The following is a 23201-nucleotide window of genomic DNA, read 5'->3' on the forward strand; positions in this document are numbered from 1 at the left end:
GAATCGACGCGCATATTTTGCGTCAACGTATTTCTCGCGTCGACGTCATTGATTACGTCAACGCGTTGTCCCAGCCCTACATGTGGTACACCAAAATGTATCTAAAATGTGGAGAATACAATGCAATTAAATGCTCAGAGAAAAAGATGCAGTTTCAAAAGGACATGACCGAAGCAAGCCAGGCTAGGCCTATAGGCCCGACGGTAATTGTAAAGCAATTTACAAAAGATTCACTGAACAAAAATGCTGATGTGGTACATGAAAATGAAAATGTGTTGAATGCAATGCAATCAAGCATTTTGGACGATATATTGGCACAAGCTGGCAGCAGAACAAATGCTCGGCTGGCTACCTCCGAGAGAGCGAGAGAAAAAAGATGCGCATTTAAAACCAGGGTCTAAATTTCAGCGCGGGATTGCGGGTATTGCGCATAAATTATTACACTGCGCGGCGGTCATAATAATAAAAGTCCCAAATAAAGAAATTCCCACACATTTTACAGCGCTGTCTGACGATAATCTAATAATGGAGCGGCCTGAATGCGGGACTATTGACTGGACGGACCTTCTTTCACTTTCTGTGTGTATTCATTACGTGAAAGATAATTAGTAGCAAAACAGCGATCAATTATTACATGTTTTGTTTTCAAATGTTTTCATGCATGTCTAGATAACAGGTGAGGAATGTTTAGGAGAAAGACTATTGTAGGCTAAATCCAGAAATTATGGCTGGGGTCTTTTATTTAAGCTGCTTGTATTCGAGTCAGCTATAGGCCTTTATTTCTTGCGTTTTATTGTGAGACATAGGCCTACTTTTCGTTTGGAGCGGCATACCGGTAGGCCTAGGCTATAGACTAGTGGCTGTAGACGGTAATGTTACATGTAGGATTCATGTCAGTCAGTGTTGGGGAGTAACGGAATACATGTACCGGTTACGTATTCAGAATACAAATTATGAGTAACTGTATTCCGTTACAGTTACCATTTAAATAGTTGGTATTTAGAATACAGTTACATTGTTGAAATCAATGGATTACATGACGATACTTCTCTGTTTCATAAGTTTATTCACTCTCTAAATAAATGAAGGCAATTCCATTTCCCAGAAGCTCCTGAAAGCAATCTATGATAAAATTGTTTCCAAGTTTAAATCCATGCCCCGCCGTCTTGCACTAGCCTCACATTGCACCCGTCAAAACGCAGCCAGCGCGCATTATGGACGCGTCATCGGAGACCCTGAAATGACTGTTTGCACAGCAAATTAGGAGTAAAGTAAGTGGAGGTAACTCCTGTTCCTCACTGATCGTGGTTCCTGATGTCTGTTCAAGGATATTTTCCCAAGTATTAATAGCTCAGGCTACTTCGGCCAATCGGTTACACAGTTTGCTAATCAATAAACAAAGTCTAGTTCACGTGTTTATTTAGACCTAGGCCTACAATAAAACCCATCTCTAAAATAGGCACTGTATTCTAACTTTTTGATTCTAACTTAAAATAGCTTTATGGATTTTTTTTAAATTAGATCTACGTTTTAAAATGAATGATGGTGCAGCCTCTGAAGAATTATTCTTGTTATTTAGTTAATTATTCGAGTAGCATTTTAACGTGCGTTTTTGATCGTCATTACGCAATCACGTTAATTTTGAGAGCACTGATATACAGTAGCCTATAGTGTTTACATTTGCAGGTCATTTGCGTTCCACCCGTCATATGCGCCCCTCACTTGTACTGGGTTGATGCCACCGAAAAAGCTCACAGGCACACCTTAATTATAATTTCAGGCTACGCCCTTAAAGCCTATTTTTTGTTTGTTTTAATTAGCCTAGTCGCCTGCTGTAGTTTTAGTGGCCACCTTGCTATTTTATAGTTGTATCAGGTAGCTTAGTTGACTTTACATTCTCCTATGTGGGCCTAACACTTCAGCCATTTGGAACAGAAGAACACACCAGAATAGGCCTGTTTAGTAAGCATGATTTGATGGCTGCATTCCTACACTTATAAAATGCAATTCAATGCGGAAGTAATCCAAGTATTCAGAATACGTTACTCAGATTGAGTAACGTAACGGAATACGTTACAAATTACATTTTTGGGCATGTATTCTGTAACGGAATACGTTTTGAAAGTAACCTTTCCAACACTGATGTCAGTTAATATAAATTAACATTTAAAAACATGTTCAATTATATAATTTTTTCATATATAAGTCGCACCTAAGTCGCAGAAACAGCCAAACTATGAAAAAAAGTGCAACTTATAGTCCGGAAAATACGGTACAGTCCTTACATGTCACTACATCAATGAGAAATGGTACCTGGAGAGTCGCATTCTGGCAACAGTGGAATTTGACAATCATCTAAAGAAAACCAGTGAAAATATCCAAAAATAAAGGCTGCACTTTGGACCTAGCACTGGGTACCGTGCTCCGCACACACACTGAATATGGTGTTGAGACACACTCAGCTGAAGAAAGAACAATGTACCACAATGCATTTAAGAGGTGGTAGAAAAGTTAGATAACCGCAAAAGCTTGAAAACTCTACACTAAACCAATACAGCTCCTGGAAGACAAAGGCCAGCTGCGTCGGATGGAGGGCATCTTTCAAGACCGGCTCATGCACTTGGGTGTGGCTAGGCTAAGGCTAAACCCACACTGAACTGCACTCCCCAGCATCTTTCTTGCCAATGTGCGTTCTTTGTTGAACAAGCTGGATGAACTTAAGACCCTCACGCAGAAAAGACTTATGGTCTGTAACATCATGTTTTTCACCGAAACATGGCTTAACAAAGATATCCCAATCACCGTGGTGGAGCTAGAAGGCCGTTCTGTAGTCAGGGCGGACAGGACAGCAGAGGCTTCGGGTAATAGCAGAGGAGGCGGTTTATGCATTAATGTAAACAAAACTTGGTGTACGGACTGCGTCACTGTTAGTACCCATTGCTCTGCTGAACTGGAATATTTAGTCATCAAATGCCTGCCCTTCTACCTTCCACGTGAGTTTAGCTGCCAAGCCTGAACGTATGTATTAGTAATACAATGGACATTAGCAGAAATGTGAATATTTGGTTAGCATGTTGATTAACGGTGTGTGCGCCCCTACATTTTCTGGTTGCGCCCCTCAAGTTTTCAGTTTCAGTGCAGAAGTCCTTGCCAATGCGTATGTGACATCCCGCCTTGACTACTGTAATTCCATCTTGTCTGGAATCCCTAATAAGCTACTCCATCGGCTCCAACTCATTCAGAATTCTGCAGCAAGGATTATAATAGGCTCCAAATCTACTAGACATGTAACACCATTGCTTATGCAAGTGCACTGGCTTCCAGTTGCCTACAGAATACGTTTTAAAGTCCTGCTCCTGGCATACAAGGCCCTACACAATTATACCCTCACCCACCTCACTAACCTCCTGGAAGTTTACACCCCTGCCCGCTCACCGAGATCCTCCTCAGCATGTCCCTAGTGTGAACCTCAGCACCCTGAGAGAGAGGGCTTTCAGCTACATCACCCCCAAGCTGTGGAATTCACTGCCAGACTTTGACTGACATAAAAACAGACTTAAAACATATCTCTTCAAGATGGCTTATGGATTGACTGACTGACTGACTTTTACTTTTATTTTCATTCAAAGAGGGTCACCTGATATATACAGTATGTTTCAGGTGGCTCCTCCACTTTGTGCCATGCCAAAATGCTTTTTGACGCTGCAGCGTCAATTTTAGGGTGAGCCACAGTCAAGTCAGCAGCTGATCTCAAGACCACCATCGTAGCTAGATCTACCAGCAGCTTCTGGAAGGACAGATGTGCCTATCAGTGGCCTGGATGGGGAACAACAGCTCCACTGCTAAAACAACAAATCCAATGGCTGCTTGAGACTGAAATTGGACTGGTATCAGAACAAAAACTACATTTTATGTGAATTATACATTGTACATATTTCCTGTGTTCTCTGGTCATATTCTAATTAGGAGAGTGAGAAATAAACAATATATGGTCCTTATGGCATTACTGAAGCAAAACATGTAAGGTGCCAGAGCTAGTGAGCGGAGCGGATGGAATTTTGTAGGAGCGCTTTTTAATTTAGAAGCCGGAGGGGCCGCTCTGTTCTGCTCCAATCTTGCTCTGATACCGCTCACACCACGAGTCTGAGGCATGCCCAAATCCACTCAGAATTCTTCCTAATAAAACCAAGACCGTTAAATTAAAAAAATTGGCCATTATAAGCTCATTGATGAGGATGGAGTTCGCTAAATGTTTTAGAAAGGAAACTGATAAGTCATACAAGTCTTCTATTCCTACAAAACAGCTAGTTCTTCCTCTACTAACAAAGTAGAGGAAGAACAACCATGTGGTGACACTGTTTCAGTGAGGAATTTTGGAATCTAAGAAGACACATTTCGTGGAAACATGAGAGTGTAGGCCTATGGAACACACGCAGAGCAAAGAAAAATGTGAGCAATTTGAATATGCTTCATTTAATAATATAATAATTTTTTAAGGCGCTATATAAAATAAATATATTTTATTTTTACAACGGCGCTACACATTATAAAATAATTATTTATTTTATATAGTGCCTTTCTCAAACCTAAGATCGCTTTACATAGTAGGAAGGCAAGGAAACACAATATCAATATCAGGTCAAAGTCTAAAGTATTGTGTATTGACGTTTCCAAGCTTGTTCGTTGTTGCACTTTTAAAACGAATGCTCTATGAGTGAAATATATTGTGGTTGGTCTTAGTTCTTTGGGATGTTTTCTGTTTAAGATTACAATTTAGCTTGTAGATTATTGGAGCGATTTTTAAGTGGAGCGGGGAGCAAAATTGAGCGGAGCGACCTGATGCGAATTTGAGTGGAGGAGCGGCCGAGTGAACAGCCACCTGAGGTGCACAGTACTGTATATATATATATGAATGTTGTTTTATTCTATAAATTATGGACATTTCTCCCAAATTCCAAATAAATCCAAATAGTCTTTGAGAGCATTTATTTGCAGAAAATTACTTGGGCCCCGTTAAAACTTCTGGAATGTGATGAAGGGGAAGATGGATGGTCAAAAGCCATCAAAAAAAGCGAGCTGCTTGAATTTAATACCAGAGAAATGGATTACGGTCTCTTAATTCCACCAATAGTTTTCCCTAAATTTCACCACTACTGAAGTTTCGCATCAATCTGGTCCCTGCCTAAAACATGCTTACTTCTTACCTTTTTGCACTTGTAACAGACATAGTAGGCATATCTGTTCATGGCAAAGCTGGCTGGGTCATCATAAAAGCGGGCCCCAGGTGTGGTTATGGCTTCACTCTTATGGAGTCCCTCATACTCTAGCCTCATTAAAGCCTTGCGCCTCACATCCTCATACAGTTCTTTAATGGGATCCAGCAGGTCTTTGATCACTGAATGATTAATTTTGTTCTGAAAGCATAGAAGCAAAAACGTTTTGTTGAGTTGTGAGTGACTCAAATTGTTTTAAGGCACCAAAAAATACATAGCAAACCGAAGACCTGTTGATGTTTTGAAAATTAATGATTACATTAGGTAACACTTTACTTGGATAGTCTGTCCACAGAGACTTAACAATTGCTAAACAACTACTGAATAATACCGTAACCAAATCCAAATCCTAACCATAAAAATTACAGTTAACAGAGGGCTAATACATGCTGATTATCTTTGATAATATAAGCATCTGCAGACAGTCTGTAGGTGGACTAACCAAGTAAAGCCTTGGAAATATTTATTAATCATTATTCGTCATTTAGCTTACAGATTTGTCCCCCTCAAGCTGTGACATTTCAAGTAAAACTAACAAATCACCTTTTTGAATGCAGGTGTGGAAAGGATTAATAATAGTAATAAGCTTTATTTGTATAGCACCTTTCATACACAGAATGCAGCTCAAAGTGCTTTACATTTGAAGCATGTAACACAATAATAGTCAGCCAGTCATTATCAATCACTTTTCTTTGCTGTTTATGATCTACTCGAATTCATTACTCGTAATGAATAACCAGATCAGCCAAGGGCCATTTGAATAGGCCTGGTCTAAATCATTTGTGTTCGCACAATGTGGTTGAGTCATGATGACGCAATCAAAACATGTTGCAAATTAACGCTTGCTTACTCCAATGTTTAAAGACAATACCTTACAAATTGGACAGGACATAAAACCAAATGTTATCCTCGGCCCAAGCCACCGGTTTTCCAAGACTCTGCGGGTGCACTGGAGGTGGAACACATGACTGCAGTCAAGCTAAACAAAATTCGAGAGAGAAAAAAAACATTATTCATAAACCAAACAGGCAACCTTTTCTACTGGCATTTCCCTGCTCTTGATAAGGTGAATGTACTGTGACTGTGAGTTACAGAATCAGGCATTTAACAGTTATGCCACTCATAGTCTGGTTAGTAATGTAAAACATCTTGGCATGTGGATAAGCAGACTTGAGAGATCAACCAGTCTACCATTCTCAGGAAGTACATAAAAATTGAGGCACTGAAAGACGGTAATTAGTTCATTACTTTTTACTGTTTCTGTTCAAAGAATGTAATTTCAGCTACAAGCAACAGGCACCTGTTAAAAGATCACAAGTCTTAAGTTTCATCCTACAAAAAAAATGCATAGTAATATCAAATGCATAGTTATATCCTTTAAATGATAACAAAAGCTAAATGATAAAAACATAATCATTCTTGGATACGGGACATTATATAATGCAAAAAAACACATTACACCAAAAGTACAGGTATATATATATATATATATATATATATATATTACACATATCCTAATCTACAGATATGTTTTGATACAACATCAAGTCATGTTATTTAATGAAGTTTTTTAAATGTGCTTTAATCTGACTGTGTTGATGGTCAACATGATCTGATAGTAACCATTAGTGTTAATCTTTTCAAATACAGGTGTAACTCAGCATAAGACATACAATACACTCCCTAGTGTTTAACGAATAGAAATACATTTCTTTTTGGACAGTACTCAATGATTACGTTTTGGACATAGTGTATCTGTGTCATCATGACATGGAATTAATAAATTAATCCTGAACAGTGAAGCAACCTCTACTTATGAGCTAAGTACTATTGGATTATTGTTTTATATGTCGGTAGTGAAAGGAACTGACACTGACATTTGCAAAAGGTTTGATTAATCAAATGTCCTCAAAACATGTTTGAGGTCTTGAAGAAAGGTGTGATCTCATATCAAACCTTGCTTTAATAATTCTACACCTTTTTAGCAATAGTATCTACACCTGTTTTACAACTGTCTCCTATGCAGTAGCTATGCATAGGTGTACTACTCCTAAATTCTACAGAGGCAGATGTGAACATTACCTGAATAGCAGGAGCAGCTGAGAGTGCCTCAGTGAAGCAGATCATGCACATGTCATCTGCATCCTGTTTCAAGCAGGTAGTACTTTTGTCACAGCCATGCAGGCAAGGCAGGCACAGCTCCTCGTTCTTCACACCGCCACAAGGGTGACCACATTGGTGTGTCTTACTGCATGCCATCTTAGCATACTCCTTTCAGATTGAGGATCACATACAACACATGAACACCATACAGAGTTCTAATATTTCACTGTGAGTAAGAATATTTGATTACCTATATAGAAAAACATTTAGTTTAGCTTACTTAGTCAATGTGTGGTAATGTTTTTCTGTGACTATACCTGACAGTCTGGATCGGAGCACACACTGCCAACTGAGGAAAGCTCTGTACCATTCCTTGTCCCACAAAAACGGCATGCATCAGAGCTGGAGGCAGGTTTACCTTAATAAACAGAAACAGAAATTGTTTTTTACAAACTGAACAAGAAATTAGGGCCTGTAGAACAGAGCTCAGCTAGCTTATGGTTTTGACTAGACTGCATCCACTCAGATTCAATTAATGTAGGCAAATGCATAAATCTTCTTAGAGGTAGTAAGAACAAAAAGACAACCTGTGTGCTCTCTAAATTCGACCATGGCCTTCATGGTTTTCGAGTCTGCTAGTGCCATCAGCCAGAAAAGTTTAGTCCGCCCACAGCCTTCATGGAGGTCCACCTTAATGGCTTCTTCTTCCTCCTTAAACACCTTTATTAAGGAGGAGGGGGAATAAATAGTCAAGGTTAAGGATATTGTATTTCGCAGATTTTTCGCAGCTGGGTGAAATGTAAGTACAACTGCAGCCGCTTGGGGGCAGCATAGTCCACTGTGGCGTTCCACGGTCGAACCGGACGGAGCATTCGACAGCAAGGGCTGTGATTGGCCGAGTTTTTAGTGCGTTTCTCTGTGTTTTTAGCAGCCCCTGCAACATGCTAGTCCACTGTAGCCTATAAGCTTTGTACATAATGTTAAACATAGTTTTGGATTCAGTGGCAAGATGTCTTGATTGTACAGTGCCTGTCTCTCAGTGATGTTTTAAAATGAGAGCTTCGTCAGCTGGCAGTAGGCTACTTTGTCGGCAGTCATGAGAAGTTCGCTTCCTAACAGAACATAAATATGCTGCCCAGAAACCTCGTGAATAGTTCTGATTTGTTTTACTACACTAACGAGGTTAAATATAGCCTTTGCCTACTGCATCTCCTTAACAGTAATGTTAACAAAATGACAGCATTCATATGACAAATGAAAACGAATTCGGTCACTCAAGACTGTGCCATAGCAACCAGTGTAGGCTACAGTCCTACCCAATAGGCCTACTCGAAGCAGATAGCGTTGTCTGACGGTCGAGTGGGTTAATGCGCGTATTTCCAGAACAGGTCTGCAACTTTTAGGCAGTTCTGAGTTCGAATCTAGGCAGGAGCAGAGCCATATAAAAGCCTAGGCCTATAGTTATCATTTTTTGCAAGGTGTTGCTCCTGGCAATACTTGTTTATAAGACGTTTGGTGATTAGTTGATAGCTGTTTTTGGGACACGTTAAACGTTCTTTATAATGAGCGATAACGGGAGTAAAACGACTGTTCTACGCTGTTACAACTGTAGGCTACAATGATTGCAATACAAAAATATGCGCGTGTTAGTTTAGTTAGTTTTGTGATGTTTTGCACTTTTGCCTCATGTGTTTTCAGGTTTAAGGGCTTTTTTGGCAACCTTGGTTAGACTCTGGATATGTTATTTCTCCGTATGGAAAATAAAGTCAATTTTCGACACACGTCTGTTATTAGTTTAATAACAAGTGTTCCTTGTTAAAACATGTGACTAGTGAAACTCAAATGATTTTAGAAATATTTAGCCAAAGCCAAAAACTGTTAGAGAAGGAGAGAGGCGGTGCAGCTCAGATGTCTTCTTAATTTTCTTTATTCTTTAGTAAAAGGTGCAGAACATTATTAAACTTTGACTAACGTTTCGATGTTCGTTAGTCAAAAACATCGACACAACGAAACGTTTAGTTTAATAATGTTCTGCACCTTTTACTAAAGAATAAAGAAAAATTAAGAAGACATCTGAGCTGCACCGGGCGCCTCCTTCTCTAAAATATCTGTCCTGGCCTGGTTGCACCGGATTGTCGCCAATCGCAGAAGCGTGGAGAACCCTCCTTTGTCTACCAAAAAGTGTTACTTTGTGCCCCGCGCTACCCCACTGCTTGTGAAAGAAGAGGGTGGGGGAGGGGGGCTTAACGTGAAAAAGTTTAATGTCCCAAAAACGGCAACAAGTCATAGGCTACAGGAAGTGGGGGGAGGGTATGGGATGACCAGAGCCGTCTTCGCTATGCTATTCAGAAAGCATCTTCTATTGTCTTTCCAGGCGCACACAGCTCGTTACCATATAGCCTATCGAGTGCCTTAACAGATAGGCTCTGCTCTTGGGTTTGGCCTCACAGCGAACTCAACCCTCTTGTTGCTTGCAGTTTGTTAAATAAAGTGATGCAGATTACATTATTTATTTCTGATTAATTGCGTCTTTTGATGTCGTTTGCAACATCTGCTTGTTAGGCTGGGCTACTGTCAATGTCCTGTACAGACAGTGGTGGAGGAAGTACTGAATCTCAGTACTTAAATAAGAGTACAAATACACAGAAATATTTACTTTAGTAAAAGTAAAAGTACTACAATGACAACCCTACTTAAGTAAAAGTAAAAAGTACCTGCTTTTAAATGTACTTTAAGTATTAAAAGTAAAAGTATTTGCATAATGATTTATTCTCTTATCTATATTCTAAAAGAAAAAATAGTATGGGCTGAGGCATTTTAATTAAGCTAGTTTTAGGTTAGGCTATATTCGACTAGATAGTTTTAAGCTAATGCAATTGAGCTTACCATCTGTGGCCCAGTTTACATTCTGACCTACAATTCTAGAGACTGTAATTCTGGTTATCTACTAGGGTGATCTGCTTAGTAAATCATTCAGCAAAACACGAGAGCCTGAAGTTTAACGGGGTAGACCAGGGAAACGTTGGGTGGATCGTAATGCCAATTCTGCTGACTGAACAGAAAAGTTGCTGAGAAAGGTGTCTTTATTATTAGGTTCAGTTTCACTTGCGCAGACGCACATAGAATGAGCGCTCACATTTCTACCCCAATTGTAGGCTTTGCCTCTTTATTTGATCACACACAATTAAGAAATATTTCCTAATCTGGAAAATGCTATGTTTTTTTCGGCCAGCGGTTCTATAATAGTCTACCATTCATGTGCCGCAAATGATCAGACGTGTGACAGAAGCATGGGCATAGCCTGTATAACCAGCTGATCCATGGATAGCAATCTCATCGGAGAGGAGGCCCTAACGCTGCAGATAACAGACAGAGAAAGGCACAGAACACAGTTGCATGTCCAGTGTAGCCATGGGTCTGGTGAATATAGCCTACCGAATGCAGATGGCTACAAGCTCACGGTTTGCCTGGTCTAGACTAGAAGCTTATGTTTCAAAGATTTAGAAGCTGGGCACGTAGCGCTCCAGAATCTGTGGTAGCAACCCCGCCCCTGGTAAAACAAAAACGTGTTTGTCAGAGAAAAAAAAATCTGATCATAAAAAAGGAACGATGGTGTTGTAGAAATGTAGCGGAGTAAAAGTACAGATACTTGCTGTAAAATGTAACGAAGTAAAAGTCAAAAGTATGCACTATAAATTCTACTTAAGTAAAGTACAAATACGTGGAATATTTACTTAAGTACAGTAACGAAGTATTTGTACTTCGTTACATTCCACCACTGTGTACAGGTAAATGTTCAACAATTGCTGGTGTAGGCCTACAGGCTATAATCAATTAGGGACTGTTCGTTATTTATTTAAGGGGCTACCGGAGGAGTTTTGGGAGCGTTAGTCAAAAAAGACGTGACCCTCCCTCGCCAGCAAGAAATTTTTCTATGACCCTCCAAAGTGATTGAGAAAAAACGCATGACCCTCCCCAGTCCCAACAATTTATTGATGCCTTCTGTAGGCTACTGGGTCAATTTGGGAACTTGCATACGATATGCTTGCTTACTTTATACATAGCCAAGTCTACCGTCGGTGCATTTTAGTAGCTTAGTCTAATAAGCTACACCAGCTTGTCTTTAAGAGGGGAAATTGTATAGCCTATAACATTAGCTGAGTCACATATTTGGCCATATGGTGTTTATCATAGGCTACATCACGAAACCAAATAGTGTAACAAAGGCGAACACTTTAACAGGGGGAATTAATTGGGCATGAATCATTGTGCTGAACGGTATTTGTCAATGAGCAGAAACACACGACATTCAAACTGTTGATAAGATGTGCACTATGGAAACTGGTCTGTAGGCTAACATTGGACAAATAAATGACACTGACTCGCCATATCCTGACTCTGAAAAAACATTGTCTTGCTTTGCCGCAAACTCAGCAATGAAATCACAGGCCAGTTTGCAGGTAGCATAACGTCTTTTTCAATTCATAGAAGGGAGAGCCCAGTCTCTCCTGTGACATTGAGGTGCGCAAATAGTTTTAATAGCCTGTTCAACTTCGAAAAGCTTCACCCGATGCCAGTCACTGATCGCAATTTCAAATTTCGGGAAGCTTCGTTCAATCTTTTTAAGTTTTAAGTGCAGTAGGCCCCTATCTGCCCCCTTTGGAATTATATCTCGAGCCTATTATAAGGTCCAGTGCGTTATGTCCTGGGATTCGGACGTGCTCAAAAAGAAAAGAAAAAACACTTTTTTTATAGATGGTTATGAGGAGCAATACGAGTCTGAATTCCGTGTCATTCAGACTCAACCCTCTTGTTGCTTTGATATCTTTTTCGTTGTCGTTTGAACGTCGGCAAGCAGGCATGTTGCGGTTGCAATTTAAGTGAAATTTCTACAGTAGGCCTACAACATGCAACATGCTTGTTAGGCTGGGCTACTGTCTTGTCCGTTTGAACGTTGCCAAGCAGGCATGCTGCGGTTGCAATGATTGAGGATAATTGGTTTTATCTGCGGATTTATTTTTTGCATTATTTTGAATATGATTCGCTCCAGTCTCAACAGCACGTCTACTTTTTCCACACGCATCTAAGTTCTAACACACATCCCCTCTCGCTTTCTCTCTTTCCATCCCTGCGCACGGGGCTTTCTTAAAGGAGCTGCACCATTTTACAACAATTGCATCTACATTTTCATATTAGAATGTTTTGTCTGTTTAAGTGTAGGCTTAAACTACCGCGATCAATTGAAGTTCATGTGCCTCCGCTGAAAGTCTCATGCGCTTATCGTTACACTATCAAATCTATAAGTAACCGTGACAAATACTGTAGGGTATAAGATATATAAACTCACGCTATTGTATCATCATATATGTTTGGTAATGGCTCACTGCGTCATGGAAGCAGTTAAGTCAAGTCGCATCAAAAATAGTAGTGGCAGAACTCCCAAGTGACACCTTGTGGTTGTTTGTGTCAACTGCAGTTTTTAAAGAGGTAGGTCTTTAAAGATGCTATCTACTCTGGCTAGCTGTTGGCTAGCATGCTAACTAGTTTCATTGCAATGATGCAGCTGGACAAAGTGAGAGTTTACTCCATAGTTTAGCTTACACCAAGCACAAACGTTGAATCGTTTGCCCAATGTCACTGGTGGGAATAATGTTTCACGGGTTCGGAGTGTTCATCGGGAAGTTAGCAGGGTGTTAGTGGTGTGGCGAACGAGGCTGGAGGTAGCCTAATGTCCATGTAGCACTAGCTTCTGTCTTCTGAACGCGTGCCTCTCAATCGCGGCGACAGTAACGTGGTGGAGCCTTTGTCTAATGCCACTGGGTATGTTAGACGAGGTCGAAGTGCTCATAGGACAGTTAGGGGAATTAGAGGCAGTGTGGGGAGTCACAATGAGAATGACAGTAGGCCTAGTCCGGAAGGCGCCAAATTCTCTCCACTGGACGGCCGAGCCTTGAGGCAGATCTGGCCATGCTGCTCGCAACAGGAGCAGAGGTGGTGACACGGGCAGGAGAGCCATTAGGCCATGCATAGTCTATCACAAGATGATGGGAATGCCGCCCTGTATGGATAGGATATGGATATGGATAGTCATTATCTCTACAGCAAAAGGCTGAAAAAAAAAAAATGTCAGCCATTTATTAGTAATGATTTACACTGTTGATTATCTATTTCCCTGACCATTTAGGACATATATGTGTTCTTTTTTTGTGTGTTCATGTCCTTGTGATGTGTGTGTCTTTGTCAGCTAAGAAAAACAACAAAAAAAAAAAAAAACCATCAACAAAAGAAAACAAATACTAACATTGTCTCTTGTCTTGTCTCGTCATCTCACTCCTGATCTGTGCCTTGCCGTGGCAAGTGAGCTTTTGAACTAAACAGGTCTTGTCTACTTGTGTTTGTGTGTCATCTGAATAATATATATGTGCCTGAATAATATATATGTTCCCACATGGAATCAGAGTGCCTACTGTATGTAGTAAATGGAAAATCTCTACAGCAAAAGGTGCCTACCGCTACATGCATTTGGTTTGTTTCTGCCATTTATTAGTAATGATTTACATAGTTTGTTTACTACTTAGTATTTACCTGAGCATTCACAGTATTGTGCAATATAGCATACAGAAGGTGAGGGACATTTTAGGGGGAAAGAAGTGGTGCATTTTATCATTCAAACATGCGGCCTTTAATGAAAATTCTATAATCCAAGATGGCCGCCACCATATGACGTCATAATATGCAAATTAGATATAAACATTTAATCCCTACATAAACTTTGGGTCATCCTTAATATTTCTCTAATTTACAGAAAGTCTCTATCTCTTATCACTTTTAAAAAAAACCTCTGGCGTCTAAAGGGTTAATTCCAAATGGAGACACTGTTGACCGAGTAGATTCCAATGTAATTAAGAGCAGGTAAAAACTTGAGGCTGGCTTGCGAAAGGATAGTTCTTTATTCTGGATGTTAACAACAGAGTTCTGATAGCTCTATTGTATGCACAGCACACAACAGTGTTGCAAAGTGAAGCCAAGGTAATCATTGAAGCAAAGATCTAGGAAACTCCTGGCTAATTATAATGCCAGAATATACATTCACGTCTGGGGTCAAATTGGAGGGGGGAAACGGGTAGTGATATGGCCTTATTCAATTAACAGTGTTTCCCACAGAATTGGATTAGGGGGTAGGTTTAAGGTTGAAGGAGTTACTGTCACTTTAAGATTGTCTTGTAATTGAGTGCATGTCACTTTAAGACGTTCGTGAGGGAACACAGTTAAAAGGCTGCTGATGAAAAATGAAAAATATATCCCTCAAGTGTCCCTTTCAAGACCTACGTTACAAAGTTTGAACAAAGTTTCTACGTTAAACGGTTGAAGCTGAATTAGACGCAGAAATTTGGTGGGAAGAATAAGGCGAAGAAGAAGACGACGACGACAACGACTTTGGATAACAGAACAGTGCATTTTCAGGCACTGTAAAAAGAAGACGACGACTTTGGATAACAGAACAGTGCATTTTCATGCACTGTAATAAGTGCAGTCAGGAAACTGCAGAAACTCGCCTCCAACTTGCAATTGTAGAGTTAGCAATGCACAGCTACAAAAAATGTGCACACCCTTCCCTCAGTCTGTGAATTGGAATGTGTGTTTGTCTTTTTGTGCTTGTGCGTAGTGTTAAGAGGCTCTCTATGTTCCGCACATTGTCAACCTATCAATGTGTTGGTAGTAGGGATGTAATGGTTACCGGTGTAACGGAAAAACTCTGAAGAAAGTCAACGATAACAACAACCACCTCTTTAATTTTAAAGGAACCGTATGTAAGATTGTGCCCAAAACTGGTACTGCAATCACTTTCAAATTACTGTAGAGCGGTGTATCCCCTCCCCCTTGACTGGCAGAGCTGGCAACCCGGATGCCAAAACACTACTGACTTTGTGATTAGTAGATAGGTGGAGGGTGACACATCAGACCAAAACACAACATGACAACATCAACATCAGTTGAGGGCTGCAACTTCACTCTTTAAATAACAATATCCTGGCCGGACTACTGTTGTCAGTGATATAAGTATTTGAAATGAACATGATTTCTTAATGTCTAGTGACATATCAGGGCCATTTCATGATTAATTGAAATACATTTCTTACATACGGTTCCTTGAATTATGTTAATTACCGCGATGGATTAGCACAGTGCGACGAACGTTTGTGAGATTCTTTCCAGCATCATCCAAGTCTCCTAAAGCAGCCATGAAGGTGCAGCATTCAATATGGGCTTGTTACGTTTTTGAAATCATGTGACACTGCTATCCTTATTTCTGGATTAATGTACATAAAGATAGCCAGATTTGTGGATTTGCGTTGAATCTTCGCTCAGCTCACTCAAATGGTTCTCAGTTGAATCTATCTAATCTATTTTATAGGATAAGTGGCATAAGCTACACTATTGAACATTTAAGGCTTGTGTGCTGGCATGTCAGTAGGATGATGCTGGCAAGAATTTCACACACGTTTTTTGCACCGTTTTAATTAAGATAATTATAATTAAAATTAAACCAGAAATTGTTATCGTCGAGAATTTCATCTGGGTTTACCATTACATCGGTAACCATTACATCCCTAGTTTGGATATTTTAAATGAGTTATAAAATTACCTTCACTCTAAATGCTGTAGCCAATTACTGTTTTAACATAACAATCAATGCTTGGTCTTCTATTTTGGCTTCAGATATATCTGCGTCTGTGCATGATAGATAGATAGATTGATACTTTATTTTTTTTTTTAAAGTATATTTTTTGGGCTTTTTTTATGCCTTTAATGTGACAGGATAGTGGAGAATGACAGGAAGTGAGTGAGAGAGAGAGAGTCGGGGTGAGATCCGGAAAGGACCACTGGGCGGGAATCGAACCCGGGTCGCCGGCGTATGGTGCAGGTGCCCCAGCCAGTTGCGCCACGGCTGGGGCCCGATATATATTTTATTTATACCCAATATCAATTCAATGATGTGAGGGCCCAGTCTGTGGTCAGTGTACCACATGGCTACATGAGGCCAACAAAGGCAATGAACCTTTCCGCTGTTGAGCGGTTGTTCGGCGCCCCCCTAGTTACTGTTGCTAAGGTTCCACAAGCTTTTGCAGCGGTAATGTTAAACCAGCATTTAACCCTTTGCAGACGGCCCATTCTAATTTCGGTACCCCAGTACCGATGACGTTCAGTCTAATAACTCCGCCATACCCCAACCAATTTTATCACTGAAAACTTCCTCAAAAACGTCACATCATAGGCTTTCTGGTGATATGATTGGTTAAGGGATTTGTGGCGCGAATTTCTTTTACTACATGAAGGAAAAATCAAGAGTTGACGTCTCCCTCCACTAGAGGAAAAACAGCAGGAAGCACTATGCATCGTTGATCTTGACGTCGTCTAAAGGAGAAACTACTGGATCATCTGAGGTAAAAACAAGTCTTTTTATGTTATTATTACTTGTTATCCATGTTATTACTTCAAAATCGTTTTTAAAAGTTATTTTTGCTGGTAATTACACCTTGTATGCATGGCCGTAACATAATGTAACATAATGCGTGTGTGTGTTCACTTCAGCTGATGACAGCTGGTATTTTAGCACAGTAATCTTTAGTAAACTCATCATTTTCAGTCATTTTTGGGGGGCTACTATATGTCAACCAAGATTACAGACCTACTAAGACTGAAACTTTAACGATTTGTTCTATTTTGAACGATGTTGCTTGCTTGTCATCTGATAGAAAACTAGCTAAGTTAGGTAACGTTAGCATCAGGAGAGGCTGCAACATGTCCTTGACGCGTAGTCGCGATAAAGTTCACTCCCGTGCTTCATGACTGCCAACTTTATGTCAAGTAGACCTAATCGGTATTTTATTGTCAAATAAACCTTTCATTCCTTCGTAATATGTATAGCACAATTTACAGTTGTTTGTAGCCAAGTTGCTTAGCTTACTTAGATAGAAACATCTGACATGAATGACAACGTTAATGTTACGTTACCAACGTGAAGACGTGTGTTGATCACCGATGGTGTAACGTAAGGATTTTATTCATTGACTGCTGTTTTCATGAATACATGACTGAAGATTTGTTATCAATGTGTTTTAGTATTGTTTAGCTTTTAGGCTGTAAGGTTGGCTGCTACGATTATGAGGTTTTTGGGTGGCTAACTATGATGGGAGCTCATACACCCAAGCCTACTCGTCAACACATTATTTTCTAAGGGGGTGTTTTGTCTTTACGCAACTGCAGTAGCCTATGCACGGTGTGTATGTGTATGCATATGCTGTTTAGATGTTTTCTGTCATATCTCCTGACTCATGTTAATAAATCAATTTTTACTTGTAAGCTGGTATGCTATGTATGGTTTAGCCAAGGCAATAACACTTACTGTAGTGAGCTCTGAGACTAATGTTACCTCTCCAAGCAATATTGGAGTCCTCCAGTGACAATAATACTTTTAGTGAAAAGAGTCATGGTTGGTGGTGATTAAGATTATGTGGAAGTAATGTAAAATAAAACTAAACAACCTATTCACTATCAGACCTGTGATTTGTTATTTTAGATGGAGGGAGAGAAGTACGTGCAACTGGGGTGAAAGCAGCCGACTGCTGATGGCCAATATGACCCCAAGGACCACGATGGCATGGACATGGGACATGGATGGGTAGCTTCTGGATGAAGAAGAAGACAATTATGTGCTACAGGAGGAGATAATCTTCCATCATCCTGAGCTGGGTAAGCATGTTTTTGTGTGTGTGTGTAAGTCCATCTGAAGCAAGCACATTTCTGGTTGTGATAAGAGTGTTGCTTATAACAATAATGAGAGGGACTATAGTGATAATAGTTTGGTTAGATTTGTAATTTAATTTCTATATTTCTTATCTGACAATTTCTTTATTTTGAGTTTGGTCAAGTCCCATGTCAGGTAGAAAGCATACACTTTGCCTATCCTTCCAACACAGACAGAGACACCAACTCCAATAGCATTTACACCCCATCGTCTGCTAGGCTTAGATGGACACACACACGCATGCACACACACACACACACAACCATGCCACAGCTGTGACAATGCACACACCACGGATCTGGTGTGAATGTGGCGTTAGTGTATCACCTTATGTGTGGGGCAAATGATATGGATAATTATATATTGTATCGAATTATATGTTGTATGGTTGTTAAATGTATTGAATTTCTTCTAATGTTTTAATTGTTTATATATATGTGTGTGAATGTTAGTATGAATTGATGTTTTGTTCACCATGTAAGATTTGTTGATCTTTGTTATACTGTTGTCTTGTCATTCTTGTAGTTCTAATAGTTACTGCATGTTTGTAAACATATGTTTATGTTATTTACCTGAAGTTGTTGTTCCTGGTTATTTAATCACATTGTTTAAGACTTTTCTAAATAAAATGATTTATTTCCCCTTTAAAGTAAAACCTAACACATGTGCCAGTGTCTCTATATTCTTGTTTTCATAGTAGAATGAAGCACACGGAGAAGCAGTTACAATCAGCTAGTCTGTCTTTCAGCCTTTATCTGTCCTCCCCACAATTGATTTAGCCTCTTCAGAGTACAGTAAGACATCCCATATTAAGCTTGTTTTGATGGTAAAACAGCTTATTTTTTTACATGACCATTATATCTGTATTTTTAGGTCAGATGCCAAACCGGGAAATGAAAACATTCTACTCTTTAAAAATTCTACTTGTTACTGTTATAAGTAAATTAATCATAACTTCTGAACCAAAGGTGATAAATTGATTCTGTTTTTTTTCACTGAGGAGAACACAACACTGGCTATCCTTTGCACACTATATCTACAACAGACATTAGGTGAAAAGAAAGATTCATCTTGACAAATTGATATTTTCACGTTTTTTGATGTTGAATTTTGAAGGTTTTGTTTAAAAACAATGTGTGTTACCCTCAAACTTATTAACTATGATATGTACCATTTTAAAGGGCTAGTTCTCCTGATTACAATGGTGGGTATATCTTATCTCTGTCATGTAGCATGGCCACACAATAAGCCTTTTGTCTCACAAAGGGCATCAAGTATGAAAAAACGGAATGTTTCGTGCCGTCTGCAAAGGTCTAATAAAATTATCATAACTTTTGAACAAAAGGTGACACATTGATTCTGTTATTATCACTGAGTAGAGGACAATTGTGAATCTCCCATACACTCTATGTTTTTCTCTATCTACAATAGAAATTGGGAGAAAAATTAGATTAATCTTGACAAACTGATATTTTCGTGTTTTTTGGGGTTGAATTTCAAAGATATTTTTTAAAAATTATGTATGTTCTCCTCAAACTTATTAATTATATTTTATACCATTTGAAAGGGCTATTTCTCCTGATTAGAGTGGTGGGTATATTGTATCTTTGTCATGTAGCATAATCATACAATAAGCCTTTTTGTGCCATAAGGCCATCGAGTATGAAAAAATGGAATGTTCGGCACAGTCTGCAAAGGGTTAACAGTGAATTATGGTTATTTACTCGTTTTGACATTACTCAGGCAGAAACTCATAAAATACCAAGGTGTACTGTTAGCGCGGCATTGACTTAGGCTTACAATTAGAATCTTTGAACTAAAAAAAGAGTGAATTTGTCTCACCGCAGCCAGGCATGACAGCACAACTAACATTATCCCACACAAATCACACGCTGATCCTCCTAACCATGCTATAAACTGCATCATGTTAACATTTGCTGTTTCTATTATCTACTCATCTGTGTTGTTTTAAACAACATCAATGTAAAGTTAATGGCGTAGGCTACCGTGGTTGTTGAAGTGAAGCAGTGTATTTCAAAATTAGAATGTTAGCCATGGTATTTTACACAAGTTAACTTCATAACAAGTTTATGACCATATAATCTCGAGGCTATGCAACACCATTGTACTTAAACTGTCTAATAGCTGTTTATAGACACTTCAGTTGCCATTAAAGCAACACCAAAGAACTTTCCCTCTGTCGCACGCACGCTATTTGTTTATCCAGCACCGGCTTTGCAAATAATGATGTCCACAGACAAGGTAGAATATTTTGCATGACTTATAAAAGTACGATGTTTGCGACATCAGATGGAAGTCAAATTTGTAGTTTCTTATGTCTCATTCCATCGAACTACAGATCCGCTACCCGATCTGGCAAACTTACATAGTGCGGTTATAGCCGATAGAGGGCCGCGAATGCAGAATTGCATTCACAGAATTCACCCTGAGTTGATGAACCACTGAAACGATTTTGGAAACATTATTTTAAGGTACAAAAAACTCTTAAACCTTTGCTTTTGGAAACATTATTTTAAGGTACAAAAAACTCTTAAACCTTTGCTTAACTTATTAAGTGTGCTTGCAAAGCAGAATTTGATCCAGCAAGCCCACTATTGTTCTTCTTAAGTTTTCTTATTATTAGTGGGTTTGATCCAGCAAGCCCACTATTGTTCTTCTTAAGTTTTCTTATTAGTGGGTTTGATCCAGCAAGCCCACTATTGTTCTTCTTAAGTTTACTTATTATTAAGTGTGCTTGCTGCAAAGCAGCACACTTATTGTTCTTCTTAAGTTTTATTATTATTATTATTTTTCCCGTCTCCCTAATTTTTTGTCAGCTCTAGTGCCTAGGCCCTTTGAGACAGAGACACTGTTCCAACTTTAAAACGTCCGGTCAGTACCGGTGTAAGTTGGTCGCGAAGATGACGTCAGGTGGGCGTGCCGTTCGTCCGCCATATTGGATTGAACAGAAAGCGAAACTAAATTTTCACAGGTCACGAATTTGATCCGAACGCCACGAAACTTGACGTACATTATCCTTGGACCAAGCCTCACAAAAGTTACCGGAAGGATTTTTGATTTTTTCGCAAGCGTTTGCCCATCACAGCCAAATGAAATCGGCGGCGAAGCTCCGAAACAGGAAGTCGTCCATATCTCAGGAACACTGTCACATATCGATACCAAATTTTGTATATGAACTGGGGACTCCAATGTGAGGGTGCATAAGCTAAAAAAAAAAAAGAAATATTCCAAAAGTTTCCATCATTTTGCAAACCACCCACAGGTATTTGGTAACTCTTACCATTCACCTTCTATCACAATGCCTTCCAAGTATGCTCAATGCCTCTGGGCAGCCACAATGTCTCCGGGCAACCTTGCCCACTCATGAAATCCTTGCTCTGCCATGGGATAGTATGGACTTATGAACTGAAATAGCAAGGAGAACAGTAGCTATATATAGCTTACATAATAGAGTTGTTTTCACATTGACGGTATTCAAAATAAATTTTTAATTATTGTTAAATATCATGATGGGAGAGTATTATTAAAAATGTTACAAGTATGCAAATTCATATGTTTATGGGCAATTAGGTTTTACTGTGTTGTTTTGTTGTAAAGACATGCAAGGCATTCTGGGCCATGTAATGAACAGTGGTCGGCAGCACTCCATAGGCTACATATTAATATGAATAGGTGTTTCTGTAAACCTAGGGACAATAAACAGCCATCTCTGTTACAAAAACGAGCTGGTAATCGCTCATTGAAGAGGGAACTATGATAAAAAGATTGTTTTCCTAAAAGCTTGGAGTTGACGAAAGAATAAGCAGGAAATGTCACGTTAATGTTAAATACATCTGAACGCTTGGTGGCAACGTTGTATTACATTTCACTAAATACGGTGTGAGCTTTACAAGTAAGGGAAGTGCAAATATTATGTAATTTATCGTGGGAAATTATTGGAAATGTTATTTCTTGTTTATTCTAATTGCAAACCACACACATCCATTCTTAATCACACGTACACTTTTAATACCTTGAAAAGACTCTCATTTTGTTTATTTGATGTTGCCTAGCAACGCAGCCTTCAGAGCAAAGATTCTAGAACAGGGCTTCAGAGACACGTTTTCGTGGACAAGAACCTAAAATATCGGTTTCCATGTGTATGTGCTGGATATGGTGTGCGTCCTTTATGAAAGTAAGTGTTTTATAGAGTTACAGACATAATGAGTCATGTTGTAGTGGTCAACATAAATGTGCCCCTTCTGTTATTAGAATGCTAAGCTGAGAAGCATTCTTGGTCATTTGATATGATATGCTTGCACTCGTAACTTCGTCACTTGTAACTTTAGGACTGCTATTTTTTTTTTACTAACAATAAACGAAGCACTTTAGCCCTAAAAGTAGCACCTAAGTCTGACAGCTTAAAAGAAGTGGCGAGGACTCCTCTCCTAACGCAATGTTTTGAAATGCGTCTATTATGGTCTAGGAGCTTCCAATTGCGAGGGAACTTGCATTGTAGGCATAACTAAGGGATGCATTAACACCACCAACAACCAAAACTAGCCTACTCATTGTCAACATGTACATTAAATGTAATGTTTCATGTGAATCAAATTAAAATGTTTTCTTTGCAAACGTTGGCATAGGCATATGGTGACAGATTAATTTAATAATGCTGCTGTGTGAATCACGGTAAGCGCGAATTAAGTGGCCACTACCCACTGTATGGAAGTGGGCTAAGTAAAATAGAGATGTTTCAAATAAGATAAGGTTAATCAGAATTCTACGATATGCCCGCTTGACAACGGCAGAGATAGAACTGGCCTTTGGCCATAGCAACCATCCATTTAGAACAATTGGCCTTCATAGCAACCAAAGATCTGAGCTGTGTTGCAATGTGAGGCAAAGTATAGAAAGGTGATGAAATATACAGAGACAGGTCAAGAAATATAGTGCAATGTAGACAGTAGTATACAGTTGATTTACAGACGGTTGTTTAGAGTAATATGAAGTAT

At 39.3% G+C, this 23201-nt stretch overlaps 1 protein-coding gene across 16 annotated transcripts in view; it reads right to left on the reverse strand.

Annotated features, from left to right (window-relative positions):
* Window positions 1-23201, reverse strand: part of mycbp2 (MYC binding protein 2) — a 283844-nt gene that overhangs the window by 12156 nt on the left and 248487 nt on the right. For all 16 annotated transcript variants that reach the window (XM_048239181.1, XM_048239179.1, XM_048239178.1 and 13 more), the window contains 5 exons: window positions 7964-8096; window positions 7694-7794; window positions 7356-7544; window positions 6145-6252; window positions 5205-5414 (listed from right to left, as the gene is read on the reverse strand). In XM_048239181.1, the coding sequence (XP_048095138.1) occupies window positions 5205-5414; window positions 6145-6252; window positions 7356-7544; window positions 7694-7794; window positions 7964-8096 (741 nt within the window). The remainder of the gene's footprint in view (window positions 1-5204; window positions 5415-6144; window positions 6253-7355; window positions 7545-7693; window positions 7795-7963; window positions 8097-23201) is intronic.

The sequence above is a fragment of the Alosa alosa genome, chromosome 3, assembly GCF_017589495.1.
Source record: "Alosa alosa isolate M-15738 ecotype Scorff River chromosome 3, AALO_Geno_1.1, whole genome shotgun sequence".
In the NCBI taxonomy this organism is placed as follows: Eukaryota; Metazoa; Chordata; class Actinopteri; order Clupeiformes; family Clupeidae; genus Alosa; species Alosa alosa.